The 27,482-nt window shown below is 35.6% G+C and overlaps 1 protein-coding gene across 13 annotated transcripts in view; it reads right to left on the reverse strand.

Annotated features, from left to right (window-relative positions):
- Positions 1–27,482, reverse strand: part of RALYL (RALY RNA binding protein like) — a 713,948-nt gene that overhangs the window by 39,671 nt on the left and 646,795 nt on the right. For 12 of the 13 annotated variants that reach the window (XM_059166125.1, XM_059166124.1, XM_059166115.1 and 9 more), the window contains one exon: positions 14,586–14,699. In XM_059166125.1, coding sequence (XP_059022108.1) covers positions 14,586–14,699 — 114 coding nt within the window. Of the gene's footprint in view, positions 1–12,105; positions 12,442–14,585; positions 14,700–27,482 lie in introns of those variants that run through there. The other variant, XM_059166123.1, reaches the window with a different exon arrangement.

The following is a 27,482-nucleotide window of genomic DNA, read 5'->3' on the forward strand; positions in this document are numbered from 1 at the left end:
TAGTAAATCAATGAGTTTAGTAGAGTTATTTGCAAATAATAAGTGCTCAACAAATGAAGCTACATTCTACATTAATAGAATACCCTCTAATTACCAGGGTGTGCACGTTCCATTTACAGAAATTCGCCCAGATGGGAATTATGCTGACAACATAATAATTATCTCCCCTAGTGGTTGGTTTTCATTTCCTGTAAAAATATCAAGAAAGGATTGGGTATTGAATAAACAAGATCATTTCATGTACCTCCTTCTCTAACTTATTCCTGTGTCTACATGGTTATCTCAAAAGCTGTGTAGTTTTCTCTCATTTTGATTATTGTTATTTTATCAGACAATTATCCCATTATTTGATTTGAGGTTTTTTTTTTTTTAAAGATTTTATTTATCTTATTTGACAGAGAGAGAGATCACAAGTAGGCAGAGAGGCAGGCAGAGACAGAGGGGGAAGCAGGCTCCCCGCTGAGCAGAGAGCCTGATGCGGGGCTCGATCCCAGGACACTGAGATGGTGACCTGAGCCGAAGGCAGCGGCTTAATCCACTGAGCCACCCAGGCGCCCCTTGAGGTGTTTTTTTTTTTTTTTTTTTTTTTTTTTTTTAAGATTTTATTTATTTATTTGACAGAGAGATAGAGAGCACAAGTAGGTAGAGCAGCAGGCAGAGGGAGAGGGAAAAGCAGGATCTCCATGGATCAGGGCGATGCGGGGCTAGATCCCAGGACCCTGGGACCACCACCTGAGCCAAAGGCAGATGCTTAACCACCTGAGACACCCAGGTGCCCCTGATTTGAGTTTTAAGAGATGCTACATTTTAAACTTATTTATTTATATTTTATGGCAATAAAGATAGTTTATAGAGCCAAATAAATAGAGGCATATTTATTCATAGTCTTTTTCATAATGTGAGTTAAAAAGAAAGTAAGCAGTGGTATACATTTATTTCGACTCAGCACAAATCTTTTCTAATACAACTAACGTGTACATCTATAAACTGACAAAAATGATGTATAAATAAGCAGGTATCCTTTTCTATAAGTTGTTTAAAATTTTAATGACAGCTACACACATGTGTTCTTGTATTTTAATTCTCCAAATACTAAAATTTATGTATTGGGAATCAGACAAAAGGGTAGGGATGTGCCTTGGCCCTGCTGTTGGAGGACAGGATTCTAGGTCAAGCTTAGCTACTTACCAGTAGAGTCATGCACACCGGCCTTGAGTCTGTTTTGGTCACTTGGTCAGGTCATTAGAACATAGTAGGTCAGCTTTCCCTCAGCTGTATAACAAAAACACCTACCTCTTGGGTTTGCTGTGAGGACTAACACAGCTTATATTTGGGAAATGTTTTGCACACTATGAAGGGGGGCTACATAAATGTGTACTGTTACATAGAAAAAAGGAGACACATGCTCCTCGTTGGGAGTATGTCAAGATAACATCACCACCAGTAAGCATGGAAGGAGAGGCCTGGAAAGAACAGGGAATAACAGTGAAAAATTGTGGGTCTGAGGCCTCATTCCTCAGGCGAAGAAGAGATGGTGTGGGTCCAAAAAGGCTAACAACAATTATTGCAGTCATCTTAAAATGACAAAATCTAGGCTCTTTTTCTTCACATTAACTTTCCACATACAGATACAGACTATATATTCCATGCTGTTTTTCTATCAACTTGTTAGTGTCCGTTTTCTCCATAGAACAATATAACTAATGTAGTGATGATGTAAATTCTGCTTTCAAGGCTACACTCTTTATCGTCATATAGTGAGTGTCCAGATGAAAGCAATGGCCTAAATTCCCTTTTCTCTGATGTCTGCATTACTTTTAGCATAGAAAGTCTTATGAAGATTCCTAAGTGATTACTGTCAAGCTTATTCAAAAAGGTTTAGTCTGGAGAAGATGACCCAAGTATCTGGAATAAAAGGAAAGCAAATCAGAAAAAATGAAAATGAAAATAAAAATAAAAATAAAAGGAAGGCAAATCAGGCAAGAGATATAGACCAAACACATGCTGAACTTAACTGTTACAGAAAATTACTAGGTTTTATTCATCTTGCCTTCCTTCCACATATCATTGGAAAAAACCTCTAAAGGTTTTGACCCTTAACCTACTATATACACACCACTGGCCAGCACCAAGTGAAGGGAAGTTGTGTTGGGCAGCCGAGTTTGAGCAGAATCTGCTTTTCCCTCTGCCCCTTCCCACTGCTCGTGTTTGCTCTCTCAAATAAACAAATAAAATCTTTTTAAAAAATACCATCGCTCTCATAATCTGGTTTGATATTTCGAGAATGAGAGCGGGATGGATGTTTGGGACTGGACAGTTATTATCCTATATAGCAAAAAATTGTATTAAATCTTACAAATTTTCCTAAAGCCAGACTTTCTCAATTTTAGATCATTATGTTTATTTTTTTTTAAATAACACATAACTGCACATTTATTTAGGATAATATCATTTTGGAAATTCATATACATTTCTTCTTTAATGATTTCAGAAATATTTGTTCTCTGAGAACGTTTGCTTTTTAATTTTTGAAATTAATATTCCAGTTTTTTTCCCCCTCTGAAAAGTCTTTCACCGAAGAAGTATGGAAGATTTTTAGAGAAGCCATGTAGGATCAGAACTTAAAGATGAGTAGCCCTCATTTGGCTTTGTGCATCAGTTCGTTGCAGTTGTGTTCGAAATCCAAACTGATTCTCCTGATCTTCCTACCTGAATAGGGTCCCTTCTCTCCCAATCAAGCAAAGCCCAGATCAAACACTGTCTTATAGTCTACTGTTGTCTTATCCTCTTCTCAGTGGTGTTTAAGTTTCCCTAATATTTGAGCTCTTGTCTCAAAAGATCATTGTCACATTCAAAGGGGATAATATAGTTGTTAATCTTTTGTAAGGTGAAAAGTGCAATACACGTCAGTTATCAAGAAATTGTTTGATTTGCTCTGGACCCCTTACTGAGTGCTTAATACATAGAAGAGATAATACAAGCTATTAGGATATAGGATTTGAGATTAATAATTCTGTTAATTATTAGTCTTATTAACTATGGCTTTCTTCTCTAAAAGATGAACATGAACATGAAAATAACATCTTTCAGAGAGTTGTTGCAGACTCAAATGAGAAAAAAGAGGTGAATGTGTTTTCTAAAGTGTCAAGACCACAAGAACGTGTTATCATAACAGGCTCAAAAACAATTCTTGAGTTGAATCTATATTGATTATTTGATTGCTACAGACAGTTTATGTAAAATCATTCATCACTACTGACCATTAAGAATTCTACATTGCAAAGACCATTTTGGCTTCATTTCTGTTGAGAGAGGCATAGTGTTTTAAATTATTCTCTGCTTTTGTGTGTGTGTGTTATATAACATACACGGAACTCCTCTAACAGTCCATTTCAAAAGCAAGAGTGTATTAGAGTTCAGTGCAAGGAAACCTAGGACTTAGCCTCATTCTTCCATTCATTAACTTGGAAGGAAATGTGTGGAGGAAGACGTTACATGGTGTGAGAAAAAAAAAAAACCCTTTAATTGCAATGATAATCAATCAGCCTATGCTTTGATAATATGTAGTCATCATAGATTTTTATCATTACCTCAGTGAAAAACGTTATAATCACTAAACAATGATAGGTTCTAGGAATAAAATTACACATGAAAGCACATCTTGTTTATTAAACTTGGTTCATGGTTTAACAAGCAGTTTTGATCCAGTAGTGATCTTGTGGACATAGAAACAAAGCAACTTGTTCTGTTTTATAAATAATTAACTAATTTTACTCCTACTAGAAATCATTAATATATTTTAGTTTAGTCCTGATTTAATAGCATTCTCTTTATCTGCATAATTCTTTTTCTACTTATCGCTCTTTCCGTTTTATTGAGTGTTGAGTGTATATGTGGTCTGTATGTGTGCGCCTACACATTTATGTCTCTGCCTCTAAAGTTCTTTGGGGCAGAAACATTTTTATTCATCTTTGTAGCCCTGATGGTTAATTCAGAGCCTTACATGCAAGTGAAATACTTGTTGGATAGGTTTATGAATTGTCATGGAACCAAAAAATGAACGTAAACGTCTGGGTGTCAAATCCTTTTCAGAGAGTCAAAGTGAGTACTGAATTTGGCATCATGGTAGCAAAGATATGAAGCCACAGAGATTAAAAGAAACATCCCTGCCACATTTTCAGGGAGAGTCCCTACCACTAAGTCAGAGTAAAATGTGGGGTCTGAGAGTTTCTTAGAAGATGGTTCATTTTCACATGGATAAGCCTTCAGGAGAAAAATAAAGTGTGAAGTCTGCACGGGCTTACAGGAGGGGGCTGTTTTTGATCGCTGGCATCCTTTGGAGTCTCTGTTGTCTTCTTTAGGTCAGAGTGATGGGTGACCATAGCATTTCTTTTGTGGGCTAAGTGAGCTTTAGATTTTTTTAAAGAATGGATTAGGAACCGAAAAGCTAGGAGCTTGTGCCTAAGAGATATCTCTAATATTACATAAATTATGGATTTCAACAACAACAAAAAAGATTTATTATGGCTCCAAGTTAGTGAGTCCTTACAAAGTGCTGACCATGCAACATTCATTACCTAGAGGCCTTGAAACATTCTGCCGGGGAGGCTTCTTAATCATTTGACAGATGGAGAAACAGGTGTTCATGGTCACACAGCTAGTGAGTACAAGAGTCAGAACTCCTGCTTAACGTTTTCTGACTACATAGCCTGGGCTGTTTCCTAATACATCTCTAGAAGAAAGGCCTAATTTGACAGATATTTGAATCTCTTCAGTAACCAGACAATTTTAAATTAAAAAATGAAGTCTGTTTAGTTAGGGGCACATGCTCCAACTAAGTAATGGCTATCAAGGGAAAAGAAAGGCAAGTGCTAGGTAGGTGCTTCTGTTTATGGGAAAACGCCTCAGGCTTTAGAAAGCCATGGAAGAAAAGAATTTGATATTAAATTTCAACCCTCCTATTCTAAAGGTTTGTTTGTTTATTTGTTTATTTATTTATTTCTGTACATCATATTTCTATTTCCAAAGCTGTATATGGTTGAGAAAACAAGTTAGAATTGTTGGGATTTATGTTCAAAGCATTTTTATTAAATTCAGTTTGCTGCATAGCTATTATCATTAATATAACTCTGAAAATTGGTTGAGTTGACAATTAAGTTTTTTGACAGGCCGACTTAATTGCTAGCTAATTGTTAGCTAAATTGTACTTAGCAGATGGTTGGAAAGAATGTTGATACAAAACAGTCACATTATTCATTAAAGCCAAGCAAGTACCCTGGAACTATTGTTTTTGTATATCAGTATAAGCTATATTATTAAAAAAATTTCTACGTTATATCACCTGTATATAATATGATTTAACTCAATGATTCTGATAAATGCTATTTAAAAAGATGCAACTTATTATGGTATTACTAATAATGACATAAATGAGCATCAGGAATGTTACATTGGAGGATTGCTTTCCAGTTAAAATGTCAGTTACATAAGTATGTTCCTGGAGAAAATGACCTTAAATTTGTTCTCCTGGAGTACCTGGATTGTTGAGGTCACCACAAATTCAATATCAATGATTTAAAAAATTACAGAGATGCTGTGTTTATTTAAGCCTCGCAATAATTTTAAGGGATAGATATTACCCCCCCTGCCCCCACTTTATAGATTTCATAAGCACCTTTCCAAATATCACACAACTAGTAAGTTTGGGGACTAGATATCTAATAGGATTGAACCTACTTCTGTTTGATTCTTAAGCCTGGGGCCTCGGATGTTTTGCTAGTGTAAATCTATTTGCCACCAGGAAGATGAATTAAGGAGGAAGCAAACTAGAAGTGGGGAGATAACTACCAGGGGAGGCTTTGGAGGATGAAAATGTTCTAACTGATTTGTGGTGATGGTTGTACTGCTCGGAAAGACCACTAAGAAGTCATTGAATTGCAGTCTTGGGATGATGACATTTCATGGTATGTAAAATATACCTCAATAGAGTTGTTAAAAAACAAGATGAGTGCATCAGAACAAGTGAGAGATGATGAGGGTTTGGGTACCAGCAATAGTATTGGGAAAATAGAAGGGATGGAGTAAAAAGATGTTAAGGTAAGGGTTTGCAATACTGGTTGTAGAAGGAATAGAAGATGTTCCATTTGGCAATTTGGTCGACAGGATTTATATAGTGCTGATGTGAGCAGAGACAGGCCACAGAGAGCAGAGTATATGAGATAAGAAAGTGAAGAGAAAGATTTCAATTTTGAAAGAGGATGATTATTACCAAGGACTTTAGTGTACCCCTCAGCTTGACCAAACTTTAGACAAGCTTCTTCCTAAATTAAGAAGCTCCTGACCTCTTTTCTCTTAGAGCGCTTACTTGAGAAAATTTGGGATTGTAAATTTTTTCTATGCTCCTTTGAGATGTAAATCTTTTACAATCTAGGCCTGTCTTTCCTAAGATCTAGAAGTCATCCCCTTGAAATGTAATCATCAAGAAAGATAGTCTCTGTGGGAGAGTAGAAGCTTATCTTCCATAACAGTCAATTAGCAAACACAGATGGCCCAATCATACCAACCAACCTCTGTACTAATGTCCTCTAATACTTTTCCATTAGCTTAGCATTTAAAAATTATTCTGCCTTTTGTTTTAGTAGAGTTCAGTTTCCATTCCATATTGCACTAGTTTTGAGCCCTACTCAAAAAAAAAAGGCAACAGTCTTGAATGAAGTCTTCCTTCCCATTTTTAGTAAGTGTCCAGTGCAATTTTTCTTTTACAGTTATCCTAGGGAGAGCCATAGGAATTTCTCCATTAAGCAGAGGGAAAAGCTTTGATTCTGTTGCTAACCACACAACTCACTCTCTTTTCATCTCTTTAAATTTAGCTTCTTTTAAACATTTAATTTTTGTAGTCAAATATTTCCACAAGACTTGTTACCAAAAAGAGCAGTCTTCCCTTCCTACCTGCTCATCATTTTCAGTTCCTTCAAGGTTTTCCACTCAGCTCATTATTTTAAATATATGCCATCATATTTCTAAATAATATGTCTATATTGCTATTTCTTGATCAATTTATGCTCTGTCTGTTGATATTACTGTCCATTGATATTACTCAGACTTAGAAAGCTAAAGATTGAGTTCTCTATTGTACAATCCCCACTTACTCCCCATCACTCTAGGAAGTTATATTGTAAATTAGATTAGACCAATTTTCTGTTTTTAAATAATTTTAAGTATTTAATGCTTTGTGCAAATAAGCTTATTAGTATATAATAAATAAATTTTCTTTCCTGGACAATACTATTTTCTTTGGTGATAAAAACTGCCTTAGGTTTTTTTCTTGTTGTCTGTCTGTTTGTTTGTTTGTTTTTAATTTAATTCTCTATGTACTTTTATGTAGTTGAGCAAACTTTAACTAGACATGTAAATCTCATTTAGACTGATTTACTTCCCCACCCTTTAGCTATTGGATCAATGTCATCTTGGAAAAGTCTCTCTCAGAGCTTGGGAGTAGGACTGATTTGGACTTCTTTCTTTCTGGGCCCACTGCACAGCTCATGCCAGGATACCCTTTACCACCATCTTGAAAATTCCCCTTGTTTTTGCCTTTGGATTTCCCTGCTTTGGGAAAGCCGTGTTTCCCCTTTCTCAGTTTACCTCCTTGTTTTAGTGAAATACCTCCTCCAGTACTTTTCAGAGAAAGAATGAATTAAGGTATACTTCTTGATATTTATATATCTGAAAATGTCTTTAATCTACCCTCACATTTAAGGATTTGGGTATTAGGTACAGAATTGTAGCTTTTAAATGATCTTACCTAAGAATTTTTAGGGCATGTTTTCATTGGCTTCTACATTTCTATGTGGCTGCTGAGAAGCCCATTGGTATTCTGATTCCTGTTTCTATATATGAGAACTGTTTTCGGTCTTTTCTGTCTCTCTGAAATTGGCAGGACCGACCTCTCTTTGTCCTCTCATTCTGAAATATCACAATGATATGCTTGGATGTGCGTCTATTTTCATGCATTGTTTCAAGCACTCAGTGGAGTCTTTGAGTGTGATTGACTGTGCTCTTCAGTTTTTGTTTTCCTAGGAAATGTTTTCGATGCTCTATCCTCTTTCTTTCTGAAACCCTGTTATTCAGATTTCATCCAGTGATTTTCACATCCATACCTTCTTATTTTCCATATCTATTTTCTTCTGTATTTTCTGGGAGAGTTTCTTTAATTTTTGTCTTCCAATCCTGTATTGAGTTATTTATTTGTGCTATCATATGTTAATTTCTAAAAGTTCTTTTATCTGTCCTCTGAATATTCAAGTTTTAGTTTCATGTTATTTCATGAATGCAGTTATCTTCTTTCTTTCTGAGTGTATTAATTGGTGTTTTTTCTTCTTTTTAAAATTTTATTTTTCTGCATAATCTGTTTCCTTCAACCTCTTTTTCCTTTTCTTTCCTTTTCTGATATTTCTTTTCTATCTTAAGTGTTTTCTATTACTCAGTGATGCTTGTCCATTCATATTACCAGTGGGGTATTAAAATATCAATGGGCAGCTTCATAAGCACAGGGTTATTGTTTTTGCAGGATGACCTGGTTGACCATTCCTTGGGTGGCACCTATGCCAGCATCTTTAAATCCTTCCTTTCATATTCCCAATGAAAACTTCTAGTGTCTTGCCAGTAGCCTGGCAGCTGAGGGAGAAGAGAATGCCTGGAATTCCTACAGTAATGGTGTTAACTTTTACTTCTCTTCTTAATCTTCAACTCCACTTAAAATTGTTGTTTACCAGCTCTGAAATCTGCTGTTGTAGCTTTTCTCTAAGGAAACTTCACCAGCTTTCTAGTGGGGTTAGGAATGGTGATATAGGAATTTGATTCCTCAACAGACTTGCAACCATTTATAATACCTCCTTTTCCAGAAGAATATGTCTTTAATTTTGAGCCTTTTGGGATTTCTGCGGTTAAAATTGGACCCAGATTTCTAGGATATGCTAAGTCAGGTACAATTCTCCATCTGCTGTCTAGCTTCTAAAATTCTGTTCCCATTCTCTTTATGCCTAGGGGTTTTCATTTTTTAAATCCTATCATTTTAATGCAGTTTCAGAAGACGACAGAGCTCAATTCATGTATTTAATCCAATAACTGTAACCAGAAACATCACCAGTTTAATCCACAGTGCAAATGCTAGCAGTAAGGTATTCAGAACAAAAATAGTCACATTATAGGTGGCAGAAATAGTTACATTATAGGGAGCATGTTATAGGTGCTCCAGATTATATCTGGAGCAATGTTTTCCATCCTGAGTACCTCAGTACACAGTTGACAAACTATAGAAGACCAGAGAAGAGAGATGACAATGGTTCAAGATGCAAAACCAAATTCGTGAGAGGCAGCTGAAAAAATTACTGGTATTTATCTAGAGAAAAGATGGCTTCAAAGATGTCCTGACAAAAATTTGAATACAGCTAAGATGAACATCTATGGGCCAATTATGTTGACTCTCCATTTAAAGGTTGGAAGTGAGAATATTATAGCTCCTTTTAAATATTTAATTGGCTGTTACATCCACAATAGATGACACATTATCTTGGCTTCAGGGAACCAAACCAAGTGAAAACAAAAGAACATTGGCTTAGTGCCCTATAAGGAGAACCTATCATAGGTATCTGAGACATAAATGCAAATAGGGACCAACCCAGTAAATAACATTCATGTGTGAACTGGCTGAATAAAAATATTAGCAAACTGAAAAGAGTATGCCATGCACCAAATGATAGCAATATGGAAAGATTCCAACTTTTCAAAAGCAGTTATGTATTTTGCTATTTATTTGCAATATTATAATTCTTGGTGATATATATATATATATGTATACATATATATATATATATATATATATATATATATATATATTTTAAGATTTTATGTATTTGTTTGAAAGAGAGAGACACAGAGAAAGAGGGTACACAAGCAGGGCAATGGAAGTGGGATAAACAGGCTTCCGGCTGAGCAGGGAGCCCAATGTGGGGCTTGACTCTAAGACCCTGGAATCATGACCTGAGCCAAAGGCAGATGCTCTACCTACTGAGCCACCCAGGTGCCACCCCACCCCATTTTTAAAGATTTTATTTATTTGACAGAGAGAGACCCAGTGAGAGAGAGGGAACACAAGCAGGGGGAGTGGGAGAGGGAGAAGCAGGCTTCCCACAGAGCAGGAAGCCTGATGTGGAGCTCCATCCCAGGACCCTGGGATCATGACCAGAGCTGAAGGCAGACACTTAATGACTGAGCCACCTAGGTGCCCCATCTTGGATGTTATTTTTTAAAATTCTGTGTCTTTTACCAAACATCTTGGGGGATGAATTTATCTTATGGGACCTGGTTTGGGACCTCTCTAACGCTGAGGTCCGACATTGGCTATTATCATTGGAATTTCCAAGCAGGACAGGCTTGCAGTGTATCAGGGACACCACTGAGAATAAAATTGAAATACGTAATGTCTACCTGCCTTTTCACACCAGAGACTTTATGCTTGAAGTTTGATTTTTTAAAAAATAATGTAGTTGCCTGTGGATTAATTGTGCCTATTGTATAATACCGAGTTTCTAGTTTTCTTTCTTGCCTCTTTTACACTTTTTTGTCATTTAACATTGCTGTGTAAACCACATGTAAATTGTGCCATTCCTACGTGACCATTTATATATAGCTCTTTTAAAAGAATCATCCAGGAGTGAGGCACAATGGTAGGCTACACAGATATAAGTGTTATTTGTCGTTTTCAATAATCTACATAGTCCCTATATCTCAAAGTTGTGTTCATTGAATTATTCAAGAAAAAAATAACTATCCATTGTAGAATTATGCTAACTGTAACTCAAGTTAGGATAGTATGTTTGAGGTCATAATCCATTCCTCTAGTTTACATTTGAGGGGTTGAGATGACTTGCCAGGTGGTGCCTGGTATATAGTACATGTTGTTGGGGAGTTAGAGAAGGAAGAGAACACATGACCTTATGCTCAGGAAGTTTACAATCTCGAACAGGGAGACAGGACATCATACAAATGCTTATTAGAAGCAGTTGAAAGTATAGAGAATTCCAAGTCAAGTATTATGCTTCATTACAATTATTCCTCATAGCTTAGAAATTCACTACAAACAAAAAAGAAAAAAAAAGATAGTATGAAAGTATGAAGCTTGAATACTGGACAATCTCCATTGTTGTGTGGTTTTCAGTCTTTGGTTTGTGATCTTCCATCTCCTTCCTGCCAGTGCTTTATGCTAGAAACCTTCATTATCCAAAAACTGAGATTGGGAATGAGAGATGTATAAAAGAGTAATAATGAAATAGACACCTTAGTTAGCTACAAAATAATTAGCTCAGCAACCAAATAAGCATTAAAATGAGTACTCTCTTAAATTTAGTAAGGTATTGAGAGTTTTTAAGAATTTTATTCTATTTCTCTCCATTTTCTATAATCTAGTCTTGACTCTTTCCTTAAAACCCTGATTTCTTTTCATAAAGAAAATATAGAAAGTAATCATTTTATCTCCCTAAATATGAATGCTGTTCAGGAGACAGTTACTAAGTGAATGAAATTACAAATTAAATAATTCCATTTTCTTCCTAACATGTTAAAGTAAGAAAGACATAAATATCAAAAGACTAAGCCTATCATTTTAAAAATAACTCTCTCATGACTGGGAAAGTTTAAACACGTACAAAAATAAGGTGACAGCCTTTCATGAAAAGAAAAAGCCAAGCTTTGAATTATGGTGTTACATTTATAGGTGATCTTCCAAGAAGATATGTGAAAGGTATTATTCATTGCAGGAAACTGGAAGGTATAATATGATAGAATAAGGATCACATTTTTCTCTTTGAGGTGATTTATATTTAAATGAGTTCTCCATAATCCTTTAAACTGAAGTGCAAATTGGTTATCAAAGTCCTTTGCTGTAAGGGTTGTTTTACATAATAACGAATTTCACAGAAGTTCCTCAAAGGGAAATATTGATTTAGGCGACATCACAGGATATTTCAGTTACAGCAACACTTTAGATTAGTGCCATAGACAGCATATAAAAAACTTTCTAAAGTCTAAATTTCTGTATTAAGAAGGGTAGGCAGTGTTTTTGTTTATTCTTCAAATAAATACCCAGTAGTGCGATTTTTGGATCATATGGTAGTTCTATTTTTAATCTTTTGAGGACCCTCCGTCTGTTTTCATAGTGGAAAGTTACAATCCCACCAGCAGTGCCCCAGGGTTCCCTTTTTTCCATATCCACACCAGCACTTGTTGTTTCTTGTCTTTTTGATACAAGCGTGAGGTGATATTACCTGGTGGTTTTGATTTGCATTTCCCTGGCGACTGGTGATGCTGAGCTTCTTTTCATGTCCCTGATGGCCATCTCTGTATATCTTCTTTAGAAAAATGTCTACTCCAATCTTTTGCCCGTATCTTTTCTCAGTAGAAAATATGTTAATAATAGAAATTTTTAATAAAATGATTGTTTTATCTACTCTTTCCCATCCACATTAGTGAGAAGCTGCCATCCATGTACTAGGTATATAGCTCATGTTTTTAGAAAATGGGTCTTGTGATCAACAGAAATGAAATCTTGCCATTTGTGATGAGGTGGATGGAACTAGAGGGTATTATGCTTAGTGAAATAAGTCAAATATCATATGATCTCCCTGATATGAGGAAGTGGAGATGCAACGTGGGGGGTTTGGGGGGGTAGGAAAAGAATAAATGAAACAAGATGGGATTGGGAGGGAGACAAACCATACATGACTCTTAATCTCACAAAACAAACTGAGGGTTGCTCAGGGGAGGGGGGCTGGGAGAGGGGGGTGGGGTTATGGACATTAGGGAAGGTATGTGCTATGGTGAGTGCTGTGAAGTGTGTAAACCTGGCAATTCACAGATCTGTACCCCTGGGGATAAAAATACATTATATGTTTATAAAAAAATTAAAAAAAATTAATTAAAAAAATGGGTCATGTGAAAATAGTAGGAAATGTTCATTTGCCTGTATATGCTTGCGTTACTGCCAATGCCAAACAGCTCTGATTCTTGGCCCTTTATTCCCTGCTCATAACTGTGCTGTATAAGTTACATATGATACTTTATTTGTTTCTCACAATGTGAGGTAAGGATTACTATCTTTATTTTATAAATGAGAAAAATGAGGCTAGCTCAGTGGTGCGTGAGAATCTGAACCAGAGCTTATTTCTCTCTTTCACTATGCTGTGCCACCAACTCACATCTGCTTTTTTTTCATGAGTCCTACATGGCTCATCACTAGGAGATAAAAGCTCTAGTCCTCACCCCAGTGATAGAGTGAACACACAGGCAGGTTCCTCTTTGCTGTGTAGCTTAGGAGCCCCAGGAGCCCAACCAGTTCTCATTAGTAAGGAGTAACCAGGGGGCCTCACCTCAGTGAAATACTGAGACCAGGTCCTAGGTGGGACCTGAGATTAAAACTATAAATGGGAAGAGCACAGGAGTCACTCATGAGACTGTGGTTTGAGACCCAGGTCCATCACTCACTAGTCAAGTGACCATGGAAAAATCAATTTACCTCCTTGAACCTTTGTTTTTTTCATCTGTGAAATGAGGAAGCTGGATTTGATCAATGACTTTCAGAACTATATTTTTTAAAAAGTGAAGCTCTCTTTTTTTTTTCCTTTGAGATCAAGAGTGGGACACTTAATTGACTGAGCCACCCAGGCACCCCTGAAAAGTGAAGCTCTTTAAGCAAATGAAGTCATATGTTGAAACCCAATAATAAAATCGATACACAGGTAGAACAAGGGCTGGATTTGGAGGAGGCATGAGTTCATCTGCCTCCTGGGCCTCCTTCTAACCTTCATCCTGTCTCCAGGGAGCCCCTGAGGTATGTGAGGCTTGCAGAACACGATTTTCAAACTGTGTACTCGCTCAGCTCTAACTGTATCTCAGTTCTCACAGTCTATGATTTAAAAACTATATGTAGCCACATGACAAGGGCATGAGAATTGTATTAGAAGAGAAACAGGGTCAAGGCTAATAATTCAAAGGAGAGGGGGCATTAAGTTGTAAAAGACAGAATCAAATGACTTGGCAGGGGGTGGCCAGGGGCATGCTTTTGATGGGGAGGACCCTGAAACTGAGTACTGGTTTTGCAGGGTTGTAGCAATGTAGGGGCTGGGCTTTCTAATCTTCATTTCTGGAATCTGTTATATTTTTGCAGTTAGTTTATTTAAATATGAATATTATTTTAGTCTGACAATATTATTCCAGTAATTGATTTTATTTTCTTAAAAGATTCTTGATAGTGAGCTATTAACTTTTAATTATGATACAACTATGCTTGTTATCACCAAAACTTTTCTCCTTGTTTAAAAATGTGAAATTTAGATAAATGGGTTCATGTTCTCTAATGAGTAAAAACTCAGATTACCTTGTTGCAACTCTTGGCTTAAACACTTTCTTCATGTGTCTGTATTAACCTGCTAAACTCAGTGAGTGTCACTCTGGCCCTGAGCTGTCCCTGTGATTGACACTGTCTCACTGGTTTAACCATGGCATGTCTTTGGCCATAAATCCTTTTCACTTACCTGCCTCCGCCTTCTGCTGCTTCTCAATTTTCTCCAGGCGCCCTAGCAAGGAGTCAATTTTCGTTTTGATCTGGGTTAATTCTTTCTTGATTGTCTGTAGCTCATCTGATTTCACTGGAAAGGGGACAAGGGAAAGAAAGCAACAGAATGTCAAATGTACCATCAACTCACATAGAACATGACTCACAGAAACCCCATGTTTTCTCAAGACAGTGTCAAATCACATAGGACTTTCAATCTTACCAGTTTCTTGTTATTTCCAGCAATCCTAGAATACCGGAAGACATTGGCAATTACAGTAGGTTTCAGTGACGTGAGCATTAGATACTAAATCTTTTCACTGAAAGTTACGCAAAGGGATGGAGTCATCTGGAAACATCTTATTAAATAACTAAGTGATATGAAACTCAGTTTTGGCAGGTAGCTAGCTAATCTGCACTGTAAAATGGATTCAGATTGAGGAATGATAAAATCATGACAGGTATGTTAATACCACATTGAGTTCTATGTTGTAATACATATTTCAGTAGTCAATGATATTTGTAATCTAGTCCCCTGGTGTTTTATTGAAACCAGGATACAAAGTTTATCGTCTGAAGAAATGTCTTAGATGCAAGAGACTTCCAACAGAACTCTTGCTACTTTGCCTACTTAAAAAAAAAATGAGGTAATAAGTTGTACATGTCCCTTTTTAAGCCATGGGGCTGGAGGAAAGAAAATTCACCAAAGTTACCACTGGTATGTTCTACAGTAGTGATTCCCATTCCAGGTTTTTGATATTTAGCATGGTTTCAAAGAAAAACAAGTGGGAACCAACACAGGACTGACAACTTTTCATTTTCCTGAGAAAGGATGTTAAAAACAATAAACAGCCTCCTATTAACAATAATAATTATTTTATAAAGAAGGAGCTTAAGAAGAGGAAAATCTCCTATTTAAGGGGAGTTCTTTAACAGAAATATATTTATGTTTATGGAAAATTCACTGCAGTGTTCCTATTTTCTCATTTTTCTGAGAACCACTGGAAAGTTTGCCACAAATCCACAAAAACCAGAGAATGAAGATTTCAAAGCTATCACTATAGAACATCTGCATCTGCCTAGGGGTTTTCAGTAGGTGGGGTTTCGGGTATCCATGCCTCCACAGAGATGCCTCTAGACTGGGGGGCATAGAGCTTGATGTTAGCCTATTGATTCTTCTCTGTTACCTTTGCTTCAAGTTTAAGATGATCTCTGCTTGGATTCTCCCCAGAAATGCTGCAAGAAATTGAGCATTTAGCTTGGCTCTTTAGTCTTCAGGAAATTTCTTTGGTAAATAATAAAAACGAAATGCAATTTATGTTTGCTTTGAATAGAGCTATTTGTCAACTAAGATATGTGATATAATATAAATGATAATGTATGCATCAATATACATTAATTGCTCAAAGGAAGCACAGACTTTTTTTTTCCCAGTATAAAAAAGTGAGAAAACATTTTTTATTATAAAATCAGAAATTCCTTTTACAAAAAGCAGATTTTAATTTATAATGCAAAGTAGCTTGCAAAATAAAAACTACAAGAATCCATAAAAAAAATAATAAAAAAAAAATAAAAAAAAACTACAAGAATCCAGGACCCCATGGAGTGTTCCTATTATGAAGAACCAAACTGAAAGTAGAACACAGTTTAAAATAGAGAATTGCTTCTTATGTCAATTATTTCAACGACATCAAAGTGCCATTGTGGAACTGCAGCTAAATTTGAAAAACATCATCTGTCACAATTGCAAATTGATTCCACTTTGAAGAATGATTTTCATTTCTTTTGATGGAAGCACATCATGTAGTTTTACTTAAACCTATCAAATTTAATAGAAAATATTTTATCTTATAACATTAGATTTCAGTGCAGAAGAAATGGGGCTGTGGCTGGAAACTAACAGAATATATTTCTTAGTAAGTAGAGCCACACCTTGGCCCAGGAATGCAGTTGACTTATTTTCGTGTCTTTATCTCCTTAAAAAAAACAACAAAAACCAAAAACCCACCAATACCCATTTTATAGAAACATTACAAACCACTAGAAATCTGGGTTAAGCACGTAGGAACTTAACATGTATCTAAGAAGTCAAGCCTGGCTTTTAGACTCATGTTTAATACTCCAGGAACACATTTTATGATCCGAGTCAATTTTGGTTTAATTAGTTAACGGTATTTAAGCTTAGAGACAACAAGGATCTGATCTGCATAAATTCTGTAAGCTCTTTCCTGCCTCTACCAAGAAAGTCTGAACCGGTCTCCAGCCCTATGCAAGTGGCCCAGCTTCAATCTTGGAATGGGTAGCAGCAAAGGTTCATCAAGGTCCGGCAAAACACAGGTTAAAACTAGTTTTCGTTGCTTCTTGAGCAGCTGTGAAAGTTGTTTTCTTATTGCACTTCAGTGCTGTCCTTGGGAGAAGGCCTGCCACTTACCTGGCCTACTTGCCTAAAGTCCTGTTTGTACCTATCTTCAGTAGAATTCACTTATCTATAGATATGGGGGTGGCTTTGTGTTATTGTGTCTGGTTTCCAGATGGAATATCTGAGATAAATCACCTCTCTATCTGATGTGCTTCCCTCTCAAACGCTTCTCTGCTTCTTTTCTGCCCCCACCTTGTTTGGCTCCTGTTAATAACTTCTCTCCTGCACTGTGGGTTACATCGATCCCCTACTCCAGCAAAATGGATGCATATTTTACAAGCATAGATTTCTAAACTTAGAATTTAAAAAATTTTTGCAACTTTAAATTCTGATATTGTCCCCAAAATATAAGTGAGTTCAGAATTAAGGAGAGCCTTAGATCCAAATTTTCCCAGTTCATTTTCCTTCCTTTTTACATTCCCCCCCGTCCACTCTCTGCCCACCTTTAATTAGGCTTCTGCCTTCAATTTGCTCAGTCTATGGCATAGTCCCTTCATTGTAATAAATCATAAACCTTTTCAATTGAATACTACCAGAATGTCCCCATTTCTATAGGAAAAACTCCAGAAACCCACACAGAGGTGCACAAACCAAACTATGAACTGGTATCCAGGGTCTGCTCCTAAGTATATTTCCAGCTGTGCATTCCATTTCCTCAGAAAACATACTCTTCCCTTGAACAGAAAAGGTTAGTGCTTAATTAAATAATGCATGGAACCGGGTAGACTCTAGTTCACATCAATGTTTCTTTGGGGAGTCACCTGTAATCACTAAGATTCAAGTTCAACAATCTGTAATTTCCATCCTTCACCTTAGAGGCCTGTTATAAAAATTTAATAAAGCAGTTCACATAAAGCACTTAGGACCATGCCCAGAACATCATCAAACCCAATAAATGATAGTAGCGGAAGACATTCTTTCTATTACTCATTATTATTATTGCTATTGTTTTTATTGATATTATTATCCCAGAAAAGACTCTCTCTCTCCCTCAAATATGTCTATATCAAAATTCTGTATGCCTTTTAGAGCTTCATTGAAAGTCTTGCCTCCTCTATGGATTCTTCTTTGACTAACCCTCTGGAGGGTGCATCTCTCCCCTGTATTCAATGGCATCTCATATTTACCACTAGACATACACTGTCTGTTGATTTTTACTTAGTATGTCCACTTTTCATATTAAATTATAAGCTTCTTGAGAGTGAAGCCATGATTAGATATTGTGGAATTTCAAGAGTCATGCTTTTGAATATTTTCTGTGTTTTAATAACTCCTTCTTCTATTATTGACTGATGAGACTCCTGATGCTTACTATAATGTCCTGGACTTTAAAGTATGTCCTCCTTAATTAGAAAATTATAATAATAGGCTTAAGAAGAGCTCTTGAATTAGATTAGTAAATAGTGAAATTTTCCTGTCTTTCATCATAAACCAGATCCATAAAAATTATTGAGATTCCACATTAATAAATTATTCTGATCTCTGACAATACAACATTTCAAAAAGAAGGAATTTTGGACAGTTGTTTGAGGCAAAACATATTAATAAATTTATCCTATCATAGGCTCTCAACAACCAAACTCCCTTGAATGGAGAGAAGGCATCCGGTTCCTTCTTCTCCTACCTTCCTACTTACCGTCCTTCCTTCCTGCCTTCCTTCTGTCCTTCTCTCCCTTCCTTGTTCCCTCCTTCCCACCCTCCCTGCCCCTTTCTTTCTCTTTCTCTTTTTTTCTTTCTTCCATCTTTCTCTCATTCTTTTTCTCCTTGTATGTTTAACAGAATTTAGCTCAGTCTCTTAAACACAGCAAGAAATTGGCAAATTTCAGAAGATCTGTAGGTGTATGTGTAAGTAGGCAGGCCACTGGATGCAATTTCAACCCAACCAGCAAATCTTATTTAAAGCTTTGTGAATATACCAGGCACTAAACTGGAATTGACTGTTTCATGGAGAGACAGAGAAGCAAACAAGGAGTGCAATAAGAAAATTAGCTTGGGAATATGCTGTTTCTTAATCAGAAAGCCTATGATAAAAGAATAAGAGGATATATAACTTGGGCAGCCACACTTTTGTATTTTTCCCTAATTCCACTTCATTTCTTCAAAAATCTAATATCTTTATCTTTGAAGATACATTGCATATAATATAGTGCCTTTATTTTTATATAGAGTATTAGATCGTGAGAGTCAGGAGTATTTTTTACCAAGAATAATACGGAATGATTTTAATCAACTTGCTGTTACTTAATTGTTATGTATAAGTAACTTAATGTAGACAAGCTAAGGGCTTGGGAAAATTAGAACCAATTACTAAAGATTATGAGTTCTATAATTTTAAATTTATTAATTTGAGAATTTAAGAAAATTACTTTGCTTCCCAGTCAGCTCCAAATTACCTTCCCTTGACTTACCTGCTTGCCTATCTAATTATCTTAGGCTCTAGTCACAACTGTTCATTGTCCCTTTAATGTGTCTTGTGTTTTCAGACATCTTTACCTGTGTTTCTGTTGTTCTTATTTGTCTGCCCTACACTCTCACCTTCTCCACCTGGCAAAATGTCATTTAATTTTTAAGTACTCAGCTCCAATGTTGCCTACAGAGTAAAATCATCCTCAACCCTTAAGCTTTTTGTTAAAAAGCTCATCGTCTTTCTACTCATACTTCTTTCAAATGACACTTGAAATGATCTTTTCTTTAAATGTCTCTCTCCCTAACAAGATCAGGAACTGCTTTCATTTTTGACTCAAGTGTCTAACATATTTATTCAACAATATTCATGAAGATCTGCTATTGCTGGATTCCTTCCCAAGAGCTGGGGATATAGTCATAAACAACAGAGACAAAAGTCATTGAAATGATGGAGCACCCATCTAGCAGAGGAAGAGGACAACAACCAAGTATCTTTTATTTGTTTATAAATCTAAATATAAAGTGCAGAAAAGAGGTTAGGGAAAACCTAGCTTGGGAGTAAGATTTGTGTATACTGATATACATATGTTATATATTATATATGTATATAATTATATATATGTGTATATATGTATATATTAATATACATATGTATGTATATTATATAATAGGTATCTATTATATATTATATAATAGATTATATAATATTACATAGATATATATTAGATTATATAGATATATATAGATTATATAATTGATTCCTATTATATCTATCTATATATCTACAGATACCTACAGATATCTGCAGGTATATATTAGATATATTAGATTATATAGATATATAGATCATATAATAGGTTATATATATATCTAATATATATCTATATATAATAGGTATCTATTATATATTATATAATAGATTTTATATATAGATATATAATAGAATATTATATAGATATAATATAGAATATTATATAATAGATACATATTATATATATATATATATATTACCATTGTATGTATGTATGTATGTATATATGGGAAAGGAAAGGGAAATGTCACCGATAAAGTGAAAAAAACATTTGAGCAAAAGTCTCAACATGGGGAGGCAGCAAGTCATGGGACTATCAAGAGGTAGTGGGATAGAAGACTATATGAGGCTGAAGAATGGTAGATGCAAAGGCCTGACTCAAAAGTATACCTGATGTGTTTTAGAGGCAGCCAAGAGGACAGTACGGCTGGAGTTGGAATGAGCAAATGGGAGAAGAATACAAGTCAAGAGGTGAGCTGGAGAGTGGAGAAGAGGGAAAAGGGATATGGAAAAGATGGTAGAGAGTCTTATTGGCCAAAGTAAGTACTCTGGGTTTTATTCTGAGTAATATAAGGGCTCATTGCTACATTTAAAGTTTTTATTTTTCATACAGTGTTACATTAGTTTCGGGTATACAACGTGATTTAAGAATTTTACACAGCACTCAGTGGTCATTAGGACAAGTGTACTCTAAGTCCTCTTTATCTAGTCCACCCATTCCCCACCCAACTCCCCTCTGGTAACCGCCAGTTTGTTCTCTGTATTTAAGAGTCTGAATAGCTATATGCAAAAAAATCAAACTGGACCACTTTCTTATACCAGACACACAAATAAATTCAAAATGAATGAAAGGCCTAAATGTGAGACAGGAAACCAACAAAATCCTAGAGGAGAACATTGGGCAGCAACCTCTGTGACCTCAGCTGTAGCAATTTCTTACTAGACATATCTTCAGAGGCAAAGGAAACAAAAGCAAAAACGAACTATTAGGACTTCATAAGATAAAAAGCTTCTTCACAGTGAAGGAAATAATCAATGAAATTAAAAGGCAACTGATGGAATGGGAGAAGATATTTGAAAATGACATCTGATAAAGGGCTGGTATCCAAAATCTATAAAGAACTTACAAAATTCAATACCCAGAAAACAAATAGTCTTATTTAAAATGGGCAGAAGACACGAATAGACATTTTTCCAAGGAAGACATAAAGAAGGATAACAGTTACATGGAAAGATACTCAACATCACTCATCATCAGGGAAATACAAATCAAAACCACAATGACATACCACCTCACACCTGTCAGAATGGCTAAAATGAACAACACAGGAAAACAACAGATGTTGACAAGGATGTAGAGAAAGGGGAACCCTCCTACACTGTTGGCGGGAATGCAAACTGGTGCAACCACTCTGGGAAAGAGTGTGGAGGTGACTAAAAAAGTTAAAAATAGAACTATGCCTATACCCAGCAATTGCACTACTATTTTTTATTTATTTACCTAAAGGATAACTGATCTGAAAGGGATACATGCACCCCAATGTTTATAGCAGCATTTTCAACAATAGCCAAGTTATGGAAAGAGCCCAAATGTCGATCAATGGATAAATGGATAAAGAAGAGGTGATATACACACACACATTCTCTTTCTCACACACACACACACACACGCACATGCACATGCACACGCACACACACACACACACACACACTGAAATATTACTTAGCCATCAAAAAGGATGAAATCTTGCCATTTTGCATTGATGTGAATGGAGGCTGTTGGGTATCAGACTAAGCAAAATAAGTCAGAGGAAGACAAATACTATATTATTTCACTCATATGTGGAATTTAAGAAACAAAACATGAATATAGGAGGAAGAACAAAAAAGGCAAACTAGAAAACAGACTCTTAACTAATCAGAAAACACAGGGCTGCTGGAGGGAAGTGGTCAGAGGATGGTCTAAATGGGTGATGGGTATTAAGAAGACCATTTGTGATGTACACTGAGTGTTGGTGATGGGTCACTAAATTCTGCTCCTGAAACTAATATTACACTGTATGTTAACTAACTAGAATTTAAATTAAAAATTGAGACAAACAATGGAATACTATGCAGCCATCAAAAGAAATGAAATCTTGCCATTTGCAACAACATGGATGGAACTAGAGCGTATCTTGCTTAGCGAAATAAGTCAAGCGGAGAAAGACAACTATCATATGATCTCCCTGATATGAGGAAGTGGTGATGTAACATGGGGGCTTAAGTGGGTAGAAGAAGAATCAATGAAACAAGATGGAATTGGGAAGGAGACAAACCATAAGTGACTCTTAATCTCACAAAACAAACTGAGGGGTTGCTGGGGGGAGGGAGGTTGGGAGAAGGGGGGTGGGGTTATGGACATTGGAGAGGGTATGTGCTTTGGTGAGTGCTGTGAAGTGTGTAAACCTGGTGATTCATACACCTTACCCCTGGAGATAAAAATATATGTTTATAAAAAATAAAAAATTAAAAAAATTGAGACAAACAAAAATAATACTATCTTCAAAGGAAAAATATTTCCCCTCTTTTCTTTAATTTTACAACAAAAACTGCAAAAGAAAATTACAGACAAAAGAAAACATAGTGTCATAATAAAAAATATTTTGTTGTCCAGCTGATGATACTTAATTTTTCTACGGGTGATTTTAGGGCTTGAAATTAGAATTATTCTTCAATATCAGCAAAATGATAAGTGAATAAAAATAAAGTTCCTAGAATATATAACTCTAGCTCACTTTGAGGCAAGCAGGATACTAGAGAAACTGGGAGTCAGTATACATCATACAGATAATCTCAAATATTTTTCCAAAACCATCACTGTAGTTAGTATTTTACTCAGGGGGGAAAAAAAAGAAACCACATTAAATCATTTCAGACTTAAATGAGTTCACTGATTTACTGATAAATGTTATTACATTCTGATACAGTCAACAAGATAATGTTTGTGCTTTTTCTTGCGAGATGAGATATAATCCAAAAAGGAAATTAGGCATATGAGATGATACCATCTTTTATATCAAAAAATGTGTGCATCTCTGATTTATGTGATGAAAAATATTGCAATTTATTTTAGTCACCTATGGGTCAAGTCTATTCAGGGACAAATAAAGAAGCTTCAGCTAACTGTCTAGATCAGTGGTTCTTTACAGAAGGTAATGCCCTGCATGGGATATTTGTAATGTCTGGAGTCATTTTTGATTGTCACAGTGTTAGTGGCATCTAATGGGCATCTGGCCTGCTCAACCTCATAAAACATACAGGATAGCCTCCCCCCACAACACCACATCCGAGAATTATCTGATTAAAAATGTCAATAGCATCAAGCCTTAGAAACCCTGGTCTAAATAATCATATACCCTCCTTCACCAACACCATGCTTCTTGGAACTGTTTAGAAAACTTAAAACTGTAAGCATGCAGACTTCAACATAATTCACAGTAATTTGTTTCTCTTCTTATTTATTTCCCCCAGCCTTTGATAAATTATTTAAATGTAAAAAAGGAATAAAAATAATTGCATAGAACTTAATTAATCAGTTACTTTTACATTTACTACTTTTTCAGTAAAGGAACTTGAGAATCTGACAATTTACATGACATTCTCAAAGCTACAGAGTGACTATGTGTAATGTAATAATCTGAACAGGTAGAGTTCAGGCTCAAACCCAGGTCTTTTGACTATGAATTCTACATTCTTTATTGTGCTATAAAACTTCGTTTGGTATGAATAATATGATTGTCAGTTTTAGCTCTTTCCTTCAAGATGCACTAAGGAACCTTATTATTTTTAATTTAGTCTCACCCAGAAAAAATGAAGACCATTGACTTCCATAAAATAGATTTTAAGAAATCTTTACCATTATCAATGCAATTTGTCTACTTCAGCTTCTCTTTGTCCTTTTCCTCTTATTCATATATTTTAAGCTAGTTTAATATGCAAAAACAATTTTGCCAACTTTATAAATAGTTTTCAAAGTCAGACTTTAAGAAATTTCGCTAAAATAAATTGAAGCAATATGTATAATTCTCCATTTATATATGTAAATATAGTTTGGCAATTACCACACCCATGGATGGAATTTGCTAGAAAAAGAATTACATATATGTGCATATGTATGTATTCATAATACCTAGGCCTGCATACATCTACATTAATTCTTTCTATGTATTTTTAGAAAGAGAAAATGAAATGAAGAATGAGTGCATTATTTTATTCAATAACTATTATTCAGATACCTGCTGTATGCAGCCATGCATCTAGCATACCATTGCCAGCTGCACATATACCATCTTAATTAATCTTTATGATAAAATACAAAATATATATTATTAAAATTGTTTGATGGATTAGAATGGTGAATGTTAGAGAAGTTAAATAATATGTTTAAGACTGCCTAGCAATACATCTAACCCTTAAACACTTACCCTAAAACACTCTGGAGGGGTCTCTGAACTGTACCAGGCACATACCCTCACTCTGGCCCTAAATCTAATCCTCAGCCTGTTCCTAACCCTAACCCTATACTGGTCCTAACATGAACCCTAACCCTAGATCTGAAAAAAAAAGGGAAGATGTTATATATACATATACACATAAATATGTGTATATGTATATATATATATATATATATATATATATATAATAGATGTGTTATTATAATGGAATATTACTCAAACATAAAAAAGTATAAAATACTGCCATTTGCAATGACATGGCTAAAGAGTATTATGTTAAGTAAAATAGGTCAGTCAGAGAAAGACAAAAACCATATGATTTCACTCATATTTGGAAATTAAAAAACAAACAAAATGAACAAAGGGACAAAAAAGAGAGAGAGGCAAACCATGAAACAGACTATCAACCATAAAGAACAAACCGATGGTTACCAGAGGGGAGGTGGGTGGGGGAATGGCTGAAATAGGTGATGGGGATTAAGGAGGGCGCTTGTGCTGAGCACGAGTGTTGTACAGAAGTGCTGAATCACAATACTGTACACTTAAAACTAACATTACACTGTATGTTAACTGGGATGTAAGTTTAAAAAAAAAATCTATTTGATAATTCCTTAAAAAAAAAAAACAAAAGACTGCCTAATAAAAATGCAACAAAATCAAGTTTAGAGTAGGCTGCCTGATTCCAAAGCCATGTTTCAATTTTTGTTTGTTTGAGTCTCTCCCTGACTCTCCAAGCCATGAGCTTCTTGTTACAATGAACGGCTTCCTTAACCTCATGGAGTTTATAATGAGTGAAGGGAGTAAATGTGTAAGCAACTTATTACAGTACATATGAACATGAAATATATAAAATAATGGAGGAGTAAGTGAAATGTACCTATCGCTTGATTTGGAAGTTATCTCCTATTTTTTAGTTTTCCCTACCAGATTTTAAGAACCTGAAACCACGTCTATTTCATTTACAGAATATTCATTTGGGAGTTATGTAGTCATATAGTAGGTGCTGATGAATTGAACTTATGTGAACAATGTGGGGAAAGACAAGTACAATTCGTTTTTGTGGGGTTAGAAGGCTGTGAAAATATTCATGAAAGAATGGGTCCTTGAACTGTGACTGGAAGGGTGACTTGAATTTCAGCAAGCGAAAGAGATCTTCTAAGTAAAGGAAGCAGCAAATCTTAAATTATAGAGCTTGAAAATGAGCGTCAACATCCTGGCTTCTTTGAGACCCAGGAGTGTAGGCCAGAATTTGTCCCTTGTTTTACTAACTCAAAATTCCAGAACACACTTTCTCTGAGTTGTAGTATTTTTAAAGATGTAGTTCATAATCAACTATGAAATACATGAAAAACAAGAAGTAAAATGTGGAAGGCAAAAATAATATTGGTCACAAATATTCCGCAAATATTTTAAGAGTGTACTCCGTGCAGTGCAAAAGTAACTTGAAGAATGAATCTGTTATCTAAAATGGAGAGAAGAGATGTGCATACGAAAGACCATAGCATGAATCCAAGGGCTTCAGTCCTGTAATAGGAATAACAGCAACTGGTTTGGCTTCATATTGATGCCCTTGTAGCACAAAGGGATGCAGACTTGTTTGGGGTGAGTGGTATTGCCTGAACTGGACCTTGAGAACCAAATAAAATTATTAATAATGTTTTTCTACATACAAGATAGATAACACAATCGATAACACATTTTTTGAGATAAAGGAAAAGGCTTTCAAGTGGAGGTGTATGAACATGAGTTTAAAAGCATTTAAATAAGAGTACAATTAAGCTAGGGGAAGGGTTGTGGGAAATGGGAAGCACCAGATCAGATATATCTTGAAAAGTCACTCAAGAGTTTTGAATCTTATTAGGTAAATGGTAGCAATTCTGAGTTTTGAGTGAGGAGTTGACAGAAATAATTTATTTTGAATAATCCTGCAGCTGGGCACGGAATTAATGGGTTTGGGGGAGAGCAGAGAGCCCAGAAGAGTAGTCAAGAGACCAGCAGAGTAGTCAAGGCTCTGCTTGTCAGCACATGATCTGGGAAAAAGCGGCAGAAGCAGCAGCAGAGGTAAAAAATGTCATTAAGATCTTTTGATAGGATTTCATGCTCACAAACGTTTATAATCCTACAGTGGAAAGATTAGATCCTTTCTGGAACTTCTAGCGGAACACAAAGAAAAACACAACTTGTATAGAGGAACTGAGAAAACCATCTTAAATGCTCACAAGCTGTATTGGTATTAGGAATTTATCAAATATTTTGTTGTTTGCCTCTTTTCAGGTTATATTAATGAGCCACATTAAAACCTGGTGAAAAAAAGCCTAGAAGAGACGCTCACAAATGTTTTTATTCATGACAAATACATTATAATTATTTCGGTTGGGCTGCTTTGGATCTATATATTATATTGTGATGTTAGTAAGGATTTATTACTCTTTATACTAAGTGCTTGTTAGTGTTCAGACTGTAAAGCCATGTGCATTTGAAAATTCAGTTGTGTTTACCAAGATGAGCTAAATGGACCTGAATCTCATTCTCCTAAGTTAATTACTGAACTATAATGTCCAAGAATTTGGCTCTTAAAATAAGAAACCATTGAAGGGTATGCCAAGATCTCCATACTTTGTTTAGGTTTTACATGCATATTACATCCATGTTATGGGTTGAGTTCTGTTCCCTACAAAATTTATATGTTGAAGTCTTAGCCCCCAATATCTCAGAATGAGATTGTGTTTATGCATGGGGCCTTTG

This window comes from Mustela lutreola, chromosome 3 (genome assembly GCF_030435805.1).
Source record: "Mustela lutreola isolate mMusLut2 chromosome 3, mMusLut2.pri, whole genome shotgun sequence".
NCBI classification, from domain to species: Eukaryota; Metazoa; Chordata; class Mammalia; order Carnivora; family Mustelidae; genus Mustela; species Mustela lutreola.